This window comes from Ranitomeya variabilis, chromosome 6 (assembly GCF_051348905.1).
Source record: "Ranitomeya variabilis isolate aRanVar5 chromosome 6, aRanVar5.hap1, whole genome shotgun sequence".
Taxonomy (NCBI): domain Eukaryota; kingdom Metazoa; phylum Chordata; class Amphibia; order Anura; family Dendrobatidae; genus Ranitomeya; species Ranitomeya variabilis.
This window is the reverse complement of record NC_135237.1, coordinates 16,306,824-16,321,150: the sequence shown is the minus strand read 5'-3', so window position 1 is coordinate 16,321,150 and position 14,327 is coordinate 16,306,824. Positions and strand designations below refer to the sequence as shown.

The 14,327-nt window shown below is 53.1% G+C and overlaps 1 protein-coding gene across 3 annotated transcripts in view; it reads right to left on the bottom strand.

Annotated features, from left to right (window-relative positions):
• Window positions 1-1,266: 1,266 nt before the first annotated feature.
• The window catches only part of LOC143781358 (uncharacterized), a 37,416-nt gene continuing 24,355 nt past the window's right edge, over window positions 1,267-14,327 (bottom strand). For 2 of the 3 annotated variants that reach the window (XM_077267923.1, XM_077267925.1), the window contains exons 28-42: window positions 13,691-13,783; window positions 13,445-13,600; window positions 13,074-13,160; window positions 12,838-12,999; window positions 11,915-11,998; window positions 11,666-11,818; window positions 11,161-11,292; window positions 10,787-10,846; window positions 10,020-10,169; window positions 6,110-6,286; window positions 4,106-4,225; window positions 3,882-4,016; window positions 3,524-3,798; window positions 3,300-3,399; window positions 1,267-2,530 (exon numbers count right to left, since the gene is read on the bottom strand). In XM_077267923.1, coding sequence (XP_077124038.1) covers window positions 3,791-3,798; window positions 3,882-4,016; window positions 4,106-4,225; window positions 6,110-6,286; window positions 10,020-10,169; window positions 10,787-10,846; window positions 11,161-11,292; window positions 11,666-11,818; window positions 11,915-11,998; window positions 12,838-12,999; window positions 13,074-13,160; window positions 13,445-13,600; window positions 13,691-13,783 — 1,517 coding nt within the window. In that variant the 3' untranslated portion in view covers window positions 1,267-2,530; window positions 3,300-3,399; window positions 3,524-3,790. The remainder of the gene's footprint in view (window positions 2,531-3,299; window positions 3,400-3,523; window positions 3,799-3,881; window positions 4,017-4,105; window positions 4,226-6,109; window positions 6,287-10,019; window positions 10,170-10,786; window positions 10,847-11,160; window positions 11,293-11,665; window positions 11,819-11,914; window positions 11,999-12,837; window positions 13,000-13,073; window positions 13,161-13,444; window positions 13,601-13,690; window positions 13,784-14,327) is intronic. The other variant, XM_077267924.1, reaches the window with a different exon arrangement.

The window sequence follows — 14,327 nt, the reverse complement described above, 5'->3', positions numbered from 1 at the left end:
TCAACACTATCGGAGCTACTGCAACCCTCAAACTACTGTCTCCTTAATCCTGTAGAATGTAAGCCCGCAAGGGCAGGGTCCTCTTCCCTCTGCACCAGTCTGTCATTGTTAGTTTGCTTACTGTGATATTTGTATTTTGATATAACCCCGTCTCATGAACAGCACCATGGAATTAATGGTGCTATACAAATAAATAATAATAATACAGCCAGAAGTACAGATAAAAGTAGGGTACAGGTTGGGGATAGCAGTTAGCGATATGTGTCAAGTTACCGTGTCTGATAGCATGTGGGCCCCAGGGAAGCGTTGAGTCCACAGATACTTCCTTAGTTCCTGGTCCGTCTCCACACGTAATGTGATGTGGCTTCCATAGCAGAACAAAGACGCGGCTAAAAGTGTGTAGCTTTTAACTCTTTTCTCGCCCCCTCCCATAATTGCCACCACCCCTCTGGGTTGTGCTGAATTCTCCTGCCTTTTCCTCCTACCTGAAATAATTCCCAATATCTAGGATGGGTCATAACTTCCTAGCGGGAGGTCCAAACGGGACAATTGACGTCTCATCGGGTTAGTCAGGGCAGGACAGATACAGAGTCCAAATTTGGGTCGGCTAAGTGGTTCTGGAGAGCCAGACTCGATAGCTCGGCATCCGGGACAGCTAGAGATATGAGATGTGGGGGTTCCCAGGGTTCTGGTCGTACATTGGACTCGACCCTGAGATGCACGGTACTCATAATTGATCTCTAGATGTAGGCGACGCTCAGACTGGAGTTTTCCCTTGAAGTAGGCAGACTTGCACAAAAGCAGGGGGTCCTGGCTCTGCTCCTCCTGGCCTCATTAACAGGTGGCTTCTAATTTTCTGGCCATTTGGCAGAAGCTCTGCTCTTTTGGTAATCTGTGTGCATTTAGATCTGGGTAATCTATGGGGCCTGAATTCATAAATCCAAAATGTAGTCTCCCTCGTCCCTCACATAACCTATCAATACTGGAGCATTACAAGAGGCTGCTATCAGTCACATATGGAAGGTTCTCCGCACTGGGAGAGGCGATATAGAGCAATGGTCTTGGGGTCTCCACACTTCCTGCCCCTTATCCCAGTGAACACTTTCAGCCATTACAGGCCAGGTCGCTGCTGACTGTGGAGAGCAGCAGATTGTATTCCTGTGTCCAACAATTCTCCTTTCCTTAAACTAGAAATGGCTGACAACAGAAAGCAACAGACAGCATTAAATTGGAAACAAACTGAAAAAAGCTCAGAGCAGCGGATGGTTGAGGTAGAATGTGTTTATTTCCGATATACAATTTGCAGCCAGATTGCACCTTCTATAATGACCCTGTCAGTAACGCTTGGAGGGGAGAACAACCAACCTCTCAGCTTCGTTTGGTGCCATTGAAAATGGAAAATAAATAAAATGAAGGAGCAGCACATATTCTGTAATAACAAAATTCACACAAAAAAACAATTGAAAAATAATTTTCAGAATGTAAATATAAAATAGATTGAGGCAGAATCAACCCTGTGTCCTCGTGGGGTGCGGTGCAGATTGTCACGCCAAGATTACTAATATACAGCATTTACATGGACACCATGAGCAGCTGACAACACATCCAGGCGGTTCGGGGAGTCTGCGACTACTGTGCAGTCTGCTCGCGCCCTGTGAAGGAGTAGTGCGGCTACTGTGCAGTCTGCTCACGCCCTGTGCAGGAGTAGTGCGGCTACTGTACAGTCTGCTCACGCCCCGTGCAGGAGTGGTGCGGCTACTGTACAGTCTGCTCACGCCCTGTACAGGAGTAGTGCGGCTACTGTGCAGTCTGCTCACCCTCCGTGCAGGAGTAGTGCGGCTACTGTGCAGTCTGCTCACGCCCTGTGCAGGAGTAGTGTGCCTAATGTGCAGCCCGCTCGCGCCCTTGTGCAGGAGTAGTGCGGCTACTGTACAGTCTGCTCACCCTCAGTGCAGGAGTAGTGCGGCTACTGTGCAGTCTGCTTGCGCCCTGTGCAGGAGTAGTGCGCCTACTGTACAGTCTGCTCACGCCCTGTGTAGGAGTAGTGCGGCTACTATGCAGTCTGCTCACCCTCCATGCAGGAGTAGTGCGGCTATTGTGCAGTCTGCTCACGCCCTGTGCAGGAGTAGTGCGGCTACTATGCAGTCTGCTCACCCTCCGTGCAGGAGTAGTGCGGCTACTGTGCAGTCTGCTCACCCTCCATGCAGGAGTAGTGCGGCTACTGTGCAGTCTGCTCACGCCCTGTGCAGGAGTAGTGCGGCTACTATGCAGTCTGCTCACCCTCCGTGCAGGAGTAGTGCGGCTACTGTGCAGTCTGCTTGCACCCTGTGCAGGAGTAGTGCGCCTACTGTGCAGTCTGCTCGCCCCCCGCGCAGGAGTAGTGCAGTCGCTGCACAGATCTCCCCAGTGATCCCCGGGAGCAATGAATGTGGAGGTCAGAGACTATTCCGAGCCCCCAACGCTCTACAGTCCTTCATCACACATGGAAGCGGTGGAGTCTGAAGATGGCGGCTGCAGAGATCAGTTGCACCTGCAGAGAGAGTTAAGGAAGGACAATGATAATTTTTAACTCATACTAAATAGCAGGGCGAGTGATTGGGGAGGAGGGAGAGGCGCAAGAAAGAGTCAGCTGTTTCGTGTAACTTATCTCCCCCAAGAGCTGGATCATAGCTAAAATGCGGCTGCAGATTTCTAGTAAGTGGTTCATCTCACCCCAGAGTGGGATTCACAGGTACACGGCTCAGCACTACTGTAGCATGTCCTCCATACTGCTGCTTTCTAGGATTTTTTTCCTTACTCGAGCTCTGGATCACTGCTACTCTGCTCAGTGATGCGGTCTAAATATACTTCATGTTACTGCTATTTTCTATTAAGTTTTCCATTCCCCACATTGCTAGATTTACATGACTATGCACTACTTTGCAATATTCTCCATGCTGCAGCTTTCTAGTAAGTGTTTTTTTTTCTCACCACAGTGGTGGGTTCACAGCTACATTGCTGAATACTGCTGCTACTAGTAAGTGTTTTATCTCTTGCAGCTTATCCCCATTTATTTCAATTGAGCAGGGCTGCAGTACCACTCAAAACCTGTGGACCGGTGTGGTGCTGTCATTTGGAAAGCAGCCATACTTTTCTGATCCTGGACAACCCCTTTAAACCAACTATATACGTCATGCAAGCTGTGGCCTATAGTTTGAAGGCTGTTCTCTAGATCTTACAAATTACAGAGAGAAGTGATAGAGTAGAAATAACAGAAATCAGCAGCAACGATCATTAGATCAAAGACCCTGAGGACTTACGGGGCCAGGACACCATCCGTTCCCATCTGCTTTACTGGAGGCCTTATCCCCTTACGCCAAGACGCTCCTATATGGGATGCCTGGTGCAGAGAGCGCCCCCCTGTGGACAGACGACATGAAGGCATCATTCAGATTTACAGTTCCGTAGAATATAATTCAGCTACTATTTCTATCACACATACGATCTGATCGTCCGCAATCATCCTGCAGATTCATGAACTCACTGGCGGAGGTCTGTGCAGGCCGCGCTCTCCTCCATCCGTGCAGCTGCTGAGGTCCGGCTGTCCCGACTTGTGTCCGCCTGCTGTAAGACCCTCTGCAGTCTCCATACCCAGGTTGTTGCATTTAGTGGTAAAAACCTTCTCGGATTCACAGTTTTTGCAGGTTTCCCTGAGGCTGCAGAGCAATGTCAGCCCCAAATAAAACACTGCTGCAAAGACGCTTCACTCCCGCTGCCGTCACTTCTGCCCATCATCATGACGGAGGCGGCTTCAAGTTTCTGGAGGAAGGAGGAGGAAATGTGTATTGTTACTGATGGTGCTGTAGACTCTCGGATACAGGTAGATGATCAGTGATTGCTACCGGGAGACGATGTGCTCTTAAACCACCAGCTCCCGCCCAGGGCCTGCCCGCTGGGTCTGCTCGCTGGGGGGAACGTTGGGACGCCACTCAGGAGCTTCTCCAGTCCACTAAGATGTTCATTGACAGCAGGAACCGCTGGAGAGAAGAAAAAGGAGACTACATTAGTCCGGTCTGTTATTTCCATCCATGGTCAGCGTCAGACACGGCCGCTCAGCCATAACTACCCCCTCTGTTGGAGCCCGATGCCCCTGGGTCCAGCGGTTTGTCCAATTGGCCACATGGAGCCTTGGATAACTTAACGACGCGTCTGTGCCTCTCAGCAAGAGGTGGATGGAGCCTCATACCTGGGAAGAGGAACATTACGGCCACAATCAGGGGCTGCAGACAGAACGGGGGGCGTCCACAGACACATAAAATGAGGAAGTTCCAGCAATGAGCCCCCCCCCCCCCCCCAAAAAAAAAAGCAATATTACAACACCTGAAACATTCTCCCCCACCCCTTTAAGGGTCTATCAGTATTGGCCAATCACTGACAACTGTACCAGTTAGTCAGTTTTGGGTATTTTCTATCATATAGACCCCTCATAATCACTGCAAATGTGAGGTGGTCCCTAAAAAAAATGGTTGTGTAAATTTTGTTGAAAAAATGAGAAGTCGCTGGTCAACTTTTAACTTCTGAATGCAAAAAAATATATGTTTAAAAAAATTGTCCTGATGTAAAGTAGACATGTGGGAAATGTTATTTAACTATTTTGTGTGACATATCTCTCTAATTTAAGGGCATAAAAAGTTTGAAAATTGCCAAATTTCCATTTTATACTCAAATAAAAGCAAGTCATATCGAAGGAATTTTACCACTATCATGAATTACAATAGGTCATGAGAAAACCTCAGAATCAGTGGGAACCGTTGAAATGTTCCAAAGTTATAACTTCCAAGTGACATTGGTCAGAATTGGAAAATTTGGCCTGGTCATAAAGGTGAAAATAGGCATGGGGGTGAAGGGGTTAAAATAAGTTGTTCCCCACTTGTCATCAGAAAATAGGCTGGATGGGAACGCAGCCCACAAAGACGAGCCCGGATGGGAACGCAGCCCACAAAGACGAGGCCGGATAGGAACGCAGCCCACAAAGACGAGGCCGGATGGGAACGCAGCCCACAAAGACGAGGCCGGATGGGAACGCAGCCCACAAAGATGAGGCCGGATGGGAACGCAGCCCACAAAGACGAGGCCGGATGGGAACACAGCCCACAAAGACGAGGCCGGATGGGAACGCAGCCCACAAAGACGAGACCGGATGGGAACGCAGCCCACAAAGATGAGGCCGGATGGGAACGCAGCCCACAAAGACGAGGCCGGATGGGAACACAGCCCACAAAGACGAGGCCGGATGGGAACGCAGCCCACAAAGACAAGCCCGGATGGGAACGCAGCCCACAAAGACGAGGCCGGATGGGAACGCAGCCCACAAAGACGAGGCCGGATGGGAACGCAGCCCACAAAGACGAGGCCGGATGGGAACGAAGCCCACAAAGACGAGGCCGGATGGGAACGCAGCCCACAAAGACGAGGCCGGATGGGAACGAAGCCCACAAAGACTAGGCCGGATGGGAACGAAGCCCACAAAGACGAGGCCGGATGGGAACGCAGCCCACAAAGACGAGGCCGGATGGGAACGCAGCCCACAAAGACGAGGCCGAATAGGAACGTAGCCCACAAAGACGAGGCCGGATGGGAACGCAAGACGAGCCCGGGTGGGAACGCCGCCCACAAAGAGACCAGATGGGAATGCAGCCCACAAAGACGAGGCCGGATGGGAACGCAGCCCACAAAGATGAGGCCGGATAGGAACGCAGCCCACAAAGACGAGGCCGGATGGGAACGCAGCCCACAAAGACGAGACCGGATGGGAACGCAGCCCACATAGACGAGCCCGGGTGGGAACGCAGCCCACAAAGACAAGGCCGGATAGGAACGCAGCCCACAAAGACGAGGCCGGATGGGAATGCAGCCCACAAAGACGAGGCCGGATGGGAACACAGCCCACAAAGACAAGGCCGGATGGGAACGCAGCCCACAAAGACGAGGCCGGATGGGAACGCAGCCCACAAAGACGAGGCCGGATGGGAACGCAGCCCACAAAGACGAGGCCGGATGGGAACGCAGCCCACATAGACGAGCCCGGGTGGGAACGCAGCCCACAAAACACAATCTTGCTGCTTGTTACCTGCATGACTTAGTTTTCGTGTCACCTCGGAGCTTGATATTTTGGGTTTAGTTTGCGTTTCATCCTCTACAGTCAGATCGATCAGCTGGTTACAAGAGGTCCGGTTTCTTCCTGTATGTCTGTTTCTGTTTCCTACTACATTTTCTGGTCGGTTACCGGGTAATTCTGAGTGTCGAGCTACGAGACAGACAGCTTGTGTTACCCTATTAGGATTGTGTGCTACAACAACTGAACCCCTGACTGATACATTGTAACAGCTCTGTCTAGTGCAAAGGGTAAAATAAAAACACTATAGTCGCCTGTCAAGGGAACGTTAGACTGGTCTTCTGACAACCTCTGGATAACCCTGCTGAAGACATCTCTTCCCATGTGATTGTCTGCAGAGGTCACGTAAGACGAGACGTCATCACAAGAAGTCGGGTGCAGACACCCAACAATATAACAGAAAATTCAGGACATGTGCACTGCTGGTAATGACCGTCCATAGAATACGAGATGTAGTCAGCCATCGGTTATCAGCAAGACGTTCAGGCTGCACGTTACATTACCAAGCTCATATCTTCAGGTCAAATACAGTAAAGTGCACAGGCACATGGTGGAAATGGGGGGAAAAAAAAGGGTCGACCTCTGAATGAATTAGTGTAACAGAGGCAGCGTAGCAAAATGTGCAATTAAAAACACAAGACATTAACATTGATATGATAACAACGGATCTGTAAATATTAATGAGAAAGAATAAAACGTTTATAATCAAAGGCAAAGGTCTAATGCGAAAGAGCAAAGATGTAAGGGGAGACGATGGATAGAAGGGTGGAGAGGTGTAAAGGTTAGAAAGGATGGAGCCAGGGAAAGATGGGTGGAGAGCGGCAGAAAAGAGCCAAGGAAAGTGGGGGAAGAAGCGGAGGAACCAAGGAAAGAGGGTGGGGGAGCCGAAAAAAAGTAGAAGAGGGCTAAAAGGAGCCAGGGAAAGATGGGAGGAGGGAAAAAAAAAAGCTTAGGAGATGGGTGGGGAGATGTAAAGAGGAGCATCTTTCTTCAGCTCCTTCCCTCTCTCCTACCATCATTCCTCAGCTCCTGCCCGCTCTCTCCTACCATCATTCCTCAGCTCCTGCTCGCTCTCCCATACCAAGCTTTCCTCAGCTCCTGCTCGCTCTCTCCTACCATCTTTCCTCAGCTCCTGCTCGCTCTCTCCTACCATCTTTCCTCAGCTCCTGCTCGCTCTCTCCTACCATCTTTCCTCAGCTCATCCTCGCCCTCCCCTACCATCTTTCCTCAGCTCCTTCTCGCTCTCTCCTACCATCTTTCCTCAGCTCCTCCTCGCTCTCTCCTACCATCTTTCCTCAGCTCCTGCCCGCTCTCCCATACCATCTTTCCTCAGCTGCTGCTCGCGCTCTCCTACCATCTTTCCTCAGCTCCTGCTCGCTCTCTCCTACCATCTTTCCTCAGCTCCTGCCCGCTCTCCCATACCATCTTTCCTCAGCTGCTGCTCGCGCTCTCCTACCATCTTTCCTCAGCTCCTCCTCGCTCTCTCCTACCATCTTTCCTCAGCTCCTTCTCGCTCTCTCCTACCATCTTTCCTCAGCTCCTGCCCGCTCTCCCATACCATCTTTCCTCAGCTGCTGCTCGCGCTCTCCTACCATCTTTCCTCAGCTCCTCCTCGCTCTCTCCTACCATCTTTCCTCAGCTCCTGCCCGCTCTCCCATACCATCTTTCCTCAGCTGCTGCTCGCGCTCTCCTACCATCTTTCCTCAGCTCCTGCTCGCTCTCTCCTACCATCTTTCCTCAGCTCCTGCCCGCTCTCCCATACCATCTTTCCTCAGCTCCTGCTCGCTCTCTCCTACCATCTTTCCTCAGCTCCTTCTCGCTCTCTCCTACCATCTTTCCTCAGCTCCTGCCCGCTCTCCCATACCATCTTTCCTCAGCTGCTGCTCGCGCTCTCCTACCATCTTTCCTCAGCTCCTGCTCGCTCTCTCCTACCATCTTTCCTCAGCTCCTGCCCGCTCTCCCATACCAGCTTTCCTCAGCTCCTGCTCGCTCTCTCCTACCATCTTTCCTCAGCTCCTGCTCGCTCTCTCCTACCATCTTTCCTCAGCTCCTCCTCGCCCTCCCCTACCATCTTTCCTCAGCTCCTTCTCGCTCTCTCCTACCATCTTTCCTCAGCTGCTGCTCACGCTCTCCTGCCATCTTTCCTCAGCTTCTGCCCGCTCTCCCATACCAGCTTTCCTCAGCTCCTCCTCGCCCTCCCCTACCATCTTTCCTCAGCTGCTGCTCACGCTCTCCTGCCATCTTTCCTCAGCTCCTGCCCGCTCTCCCATACCAGCTTTCCTCAGCTCCTCCTCGCCCTCCCCTACCATCTTTCCTCAGCTGCTGCTCGCTCTCTCCTACCATCTTTCCTCAGCTGCTGCTCACGCTCTCCTGCCATCTTTCCTCAGCTTCTGCCCGCTCTCCCATACCAGCTTTCCTCAGCTCCTCCTCGCCCTCCCCTACCATCTTTCCTCAGCTGCTGCTCGCTCTCTCCTACCATCTTTCCTCAGCTCCTGCCCGCTCTCCCCTACCATCTTTCTTCAGCTGCTGCTCGCTCTCTCCTACCATCTTTCCTCAGCTGCTGCTCGCTCTCTCCTACCAGCTTTCCTCAGCTCCTTCCCACACTCCCCTGCCAGCTTTCCTCAGCTCCTTCTCGCTCTCTCCTACCATCTTTCCTCAGCTCCTGCCCGCTCTCCCCTAACAGCTTTCCTCAGCTCCTGCCCGCTCTCTCCTACCATCTTTCCTCAGCTCCTGCCCGCTCTCCCCTACCATCTTTCCTCAGCTGCTGCTTGCTCTCTCCTACCATCTTTCCTCAGCTCCTTCCCGCTCTCTCCTACCATCTTTCCTCAGCTGCTGCTCGCTCTCCTACCATCTTTCCTCAGCTCCTGCTTGCTCTCTTCTACCATCTTTACTCAGCTCCTCCTCGCTCTCTCCTACCATCTTTCATCAGCTCCTTCCCTCAGCTCCTCCTCGCTCTCTCCTGCCATCTTTCCTCAGCTCCTGCTCGCTCTCTCCTACCATCTTTCCTCAGCTGCTGCTCGCGCTCTCCTACCATCTTTCCTCAGCTCCTGCTCGCTCTCTCCTACCATCTTTCCTCAGCTCCTCCTCGCCCTCCCCTACCATCTTTCCTCAGCTCCTCCTCGCTCTCTCCTACCATCTTTCCTCAGCTCCTCCTCGCTCTCTCCTACCATCTTTCCTCAGCTCCTCCTCGCTCTCTCCTACCATCTTTCCTCAGCTCCTGCTCGCTCTCTCCTACCATCTTTCCTCAGCTCCTGCTCGCTCTCTCCTACCATCTTTGCTCAGCTCCTCGCTCTCCTATCTTTCCTTAGCTCCTCGCTCTCTCCTACCATCTTTCCTCAGCTCCTTCTTGCTCTCTCCTACCATCTTTCCTCACCTCCTCGCTCTCTCCTACTATCTTTCCTTAGCTCCTCGCTCTCTCCTACCATCTTTCCTCAGCTCCTTCCCAATCGCTTCAGCTCCTTCCCGCTCTCCCATCTTCACCTCAGCTTCTTTTCCCCTCTCTTCACCCATTATCCTGTATTTTCTACTTTATCGTTGTGTCCTGTTTGGTTGTTTGTCCATCATTGCCCAGGAAAGGGGCAGCAGATGACAGCCCATAATTCTAGAGGTCTTTACGTGGGTTATGGCTGTAATTGCAGAGCCCCAGGTGAGCACCTCCACCTCTGGTCGACCGACATTTCCATCTTATACTGGGATTATTGCACCAGGAGGGGCAGTGTCCCTTTATCTTTTGCGGGTGTAGACATTGCTGAGCACCCGTCCAATTTGCTACTACTGTAATATACTGTGGATGTTCCCAGGCTGCAAGTCTGGACAGAAAATCCCAGAGTATCCGCCCGTGTGAACTCGTTGTTGAGGTCTTTACCTTCTCTGGTTTTCTGCCTTCTCTCCGGTGCCGCACTCCTGTTTTTGGTGCACACTGCCGCCTCCTCCTCTTGTGTCAAGTCGATGCACTGGTTGCTGGTGGCTGCCGGGGTGCTGCATGAGCTATGTGACTGTTCAGAGTCATTGTGGCCTTAGGAAAAAGGGAAAAAAAATAGAAAAAAATATTACAGAAAATGCTCCTTGAATAATCCAAATATGGACAAGTTACCAGTCTCCTGTCGCAGCCATTACAGCCTAGCTCAAAAGTCTCCCTCAAATGGAATTTCTGTGGCATCGGAATGCGGGTGCAGAGAAGCTGGTGCAAAAGTCACGACACCCTGATCTGGGGAATAGCAACTATAAGCCATCACTCATAAACTGATGACTTGGAGGGGAACGCACCACTTGCGCAGAGTAAAAGGTGACAACTATTGGATCGGCGCCGGCCCACCGATTGTCAGAAATATGGTCTTGTGTCTCCTATTCTCTCCTGGGCGGTGGGGTCACGGCCAGGACATTTTGATGGGAGCGGCAGGTTTCACAAGTGCCCTGCTACTCCATTCTACGTCTATGGTAATGATGATACGAGGATACCTGAGAGCAGATCCAAGCTTGGTGACCTTCATCAGTGGCTCAGACGTAGGATGGAGTGGCACTTGCTGTCTTGAAAAGATGGATGCAACTAAAAGACGCTAGTTGTCATGGCTGGTCCATGTGAGAGATAGTCAAATTAGTGTGTGCTAAAAAGATATTTTGGAAGGAACTTACTGGGTACAGTCATGGTGGTCGGTCTGTGCTTTACAGTCAAGCATTTTTGTGAGGTTTCATCTGTGGAAAGAAAGAACATTGGGTTAATTTACAAACCCAGTCTTCTAGAAAGGAATGTCAAATCCCCTCATCTTCACAAAACCAATGGAAAGGGGGAATTTATCAAAACTGGTGCAAGGAAAAGAAATGCAACCACTGGCACCAGCTATAAGTCTCCTGGCAAGAGTCATTACTGCGCATCTGATGGGCATCGCTCCCACAATCCTACCTGGAGGTACTCTGGAGGGATTAGCTGCAGTCACCGCAAAAGTTTGGGGTCCTTAGTGCCGTCTATAACATAAGTGATAACTATGCAAAACATGACGACTGCTCACCTCTGCTCTTTATGCTCAGGCCGGCATCGCTCTCGCTGGACACACTGGCTACTCTGAGGGGGCTCAGGTAGTTGGCATCAGGGGCCCCATTTATCACATTCTTCTGACCGGTGAGAGTGGAGGACACTAAATCTGTGCAGCGAGGAAAGGAACATTAGTCATCAGGGTCGCTGGACCCAAGAGCCTAGACATGGCTACAGACCCCTCTAATAGCCAGAGCAAGGAGCAGCTGCCACCCTGGAGGACTCGACGGGACTACTGAGTACAGATATTGCTGTAATTGTAGGCAGTAACATAATTGCCCTAGGATTGGAGAAGGCACTGTGCCGGTTGTACAGCTGGTGAGATTCAGAGTTTTCAATGTAGGAAATCTTTACATGTTGGGAGACCAGAGATGCACAAGCTGCCATATTTTGTGCCGCCCGTCCATGACATGGCTATCAGAAGACCCAGACAGAACGGTGACCATGCTGTGCCTAGCGCAGGCCTCGGGCACTCATCTCACCCAGTGCTGGGGCATCGCTCTTCCGCTGGATGGAAACCTCCACTGTGCTGTCGCTGACTGGGGTACTGACTGCAGAGAAGGGGCTGACGCAGCTCATCTCCGAGAAGCCATTCACTACTTTCTGGAGACCACTGAGAGCTGAGTAAGAGGGGTCTGTGAGGATGGAGAGACACATACAGGAAAAGTCAGATCAGAGGGGAGATGTGGATGGCAAGTACCGGGACAGATCCACTGGAAACAAGGTTTTACCCGGTTCAGAGAGCCATTTTCCAGAATCACACAGATAGTGACTGATCGGTGCTGGAGAGGAGCCCTGGAGATGGGGTGACGGAGCTGTGGTAAAAGACAACACGTAATAAGGATGCATACACACAACCTGAACACAACAGGGCCAGACCGAACAGGGAGTGCAGCTGGGCCACCCCGGGCCTAGACAGGCAGGCAGAGTGAAGGGGCCAGACCGGGCCTAGATGGGCAGGCAGAGCAGATGGGCCAGACTTGGACTAGACCGGCAGGCAGAGTGGGAGGGGGCAGACCGGGCCTAGACGGGCAGGCAGTGCAGGTGGGCGACACTAGGCCTAGACAGGCAGGCAGTGCGGGTGGGCTACCCCGGGCCTAGACAGGCAGAGGGGGCCAGACCGGGCCTAGATGGGCAGGCAGTGTGGGTGGGCGACACTGGGCCTAGAAAGCGGGCAGTGTGGATGGGCGACACTGGGCCTAGACAGGCAGGCAGTGCGGGTGGGCTACCCCGGGCCTGGACAGGCAGAGGGGGCCAGACCGGGCCTAGATGGGCAGGCAGTGCGGGTGGGCGACACTGGGCCTAGAAAGCGGGCAGTGTGGATGGGCGACACTGGGCCTAGACAGGCAGGCAGTGCGGGTGGGCTACCCCGGGCCTGGACAGGCAGAAGGGGCCAGACCGGGCCTAGATGGGCAGGCAGTGCGGGTGGGCGACACTGGGCCTAGAAAGCGGGCAGTGTGGGTGGGCGACACTGGGCCTAGACAGGCAGGCAGTGCGGGTGGGCGAGACCAGGACTTGACGGGCGGGCAGAGTGGGAGAGGCGAGAACGGGCAGGCCAGGGCTAGTCGAGCAGGCAAAGCAGGGGGTGGGGGAGCGGACTGAGCCTAGAAACCGGAATCTGGCAATACCCATATTATCATTATGGCATTGTTACCTTCTTCCTCCGGACCAAACTTCTTCCCAGAATAGTCCCAGGGGCCTAAGCTGGGAGTCGGGGTCGCGATTCTGACAGCAGTTATCGGACTCACACACTCTTGTTCTACAAAGCCATGGACAACTTTCTGCAGGCCGCGAATCGCTGCAGTTGCCGCTTCCCCTGAAATATGAAGCATTAGGCAATACAAGGGCCTGAACTGCACTCACTTATCCAGGAAGATCTTAATGTCTCACCATTCTCGGTAGAGCAGGCGCTGTGTGCAATCCCCGCAGCCTCCCGGGGCGACTGCTTCACGTTGTCATTCAGTCGGGAGGTGGAAGCTGCAGAGATTATTCAGAAGGTCACATACAAGTGCAGAGTAGGTGGACTGGGAAAAAGTGCAAACTGCAGACGATACCCTTATTACACCCCAATAGCTGCCAGCCCTGCCGACTGTAGGGTGATTGGTGCCAAAAGGAGCAGCGCAGGAAACTGACAGTCGGGAGGTTTGTCCAGCGCTGGAGGCAGCTGTCAATCACGGGGTGACATTGCCGGGTGCAGCTCCTCTATCCCAAGTGATCACCAGAGTCACTGCTAGCAGGAAGAAGCTGCGATACCCACTCACCGGTTGAAGCGTCCTTGGGTTTCTTCAGTGCGATTCCCTCCTGGACGCTGGAGACGGGAGGAGCAGCCACTGCAACGAGGGGACTGACTGATCCTAATTCAGCAAACTCGCTCACCACCCTCTGCAGACCACCAATGGCCGAATATGAGGGGTCAACTGCGGATCAGGAAACAGAAGCCTTTATTGGGCCGATCATTCACCATTAAGACCAACATGATGGCAGAAGAAAGGGGTGTGAACAGTTACCATTCTCTGAGGACCAGCTGGTGTCATCACTGTACACAGAGTCCACAGATGCAATGGTGCCATCATTCAGCTCCTCCTGGAAACCACCATCATCTAAAGAGGAGATGGGAAGATTACAGCAGAGGGGGCACACCGCCCAGAGGGACGGAACGCCGCCCCGCCCAGAGGGGCGCAACGCCGCCCCGCCGAGAGGGGCGCAACGCCGCCCCGCCGAGAGGGGCGCAACGCCGCCCCGCCGAGAGGGGCGCAACGCCGCCCCGCCGAGAGGGGCGCAACGCCGCCCCGCCGAGAGGGGCGCAACGCAGCCCCGCCGAGAGGGGCGCAGCGCAGCCCCGCCGAGAGGGGCGCAACGCAGCCCCGCCGAGAGGGGCGCAACGCAGCCCCGCCGAGAGGGGCGCAACGCAGCCCCGCCGAGAGGGGCGCAACGCAGCCCCGCCGAGAGAGACGGACCGCCCCCTGCACATCTAATGACCAATGTGTGCATGGATGTAGATCTCCATGTGGATGGCCATTTTTATCCTAAAGCTAAATCTCCTATCTCAATCTTTACAGCTAAAGGTACCGTCACATTTAGCGACGCTGCAGCGATTTAGACAACGATCCCGAACGCTGCAGCGTCGCTGTGTGGTCGCTGGAG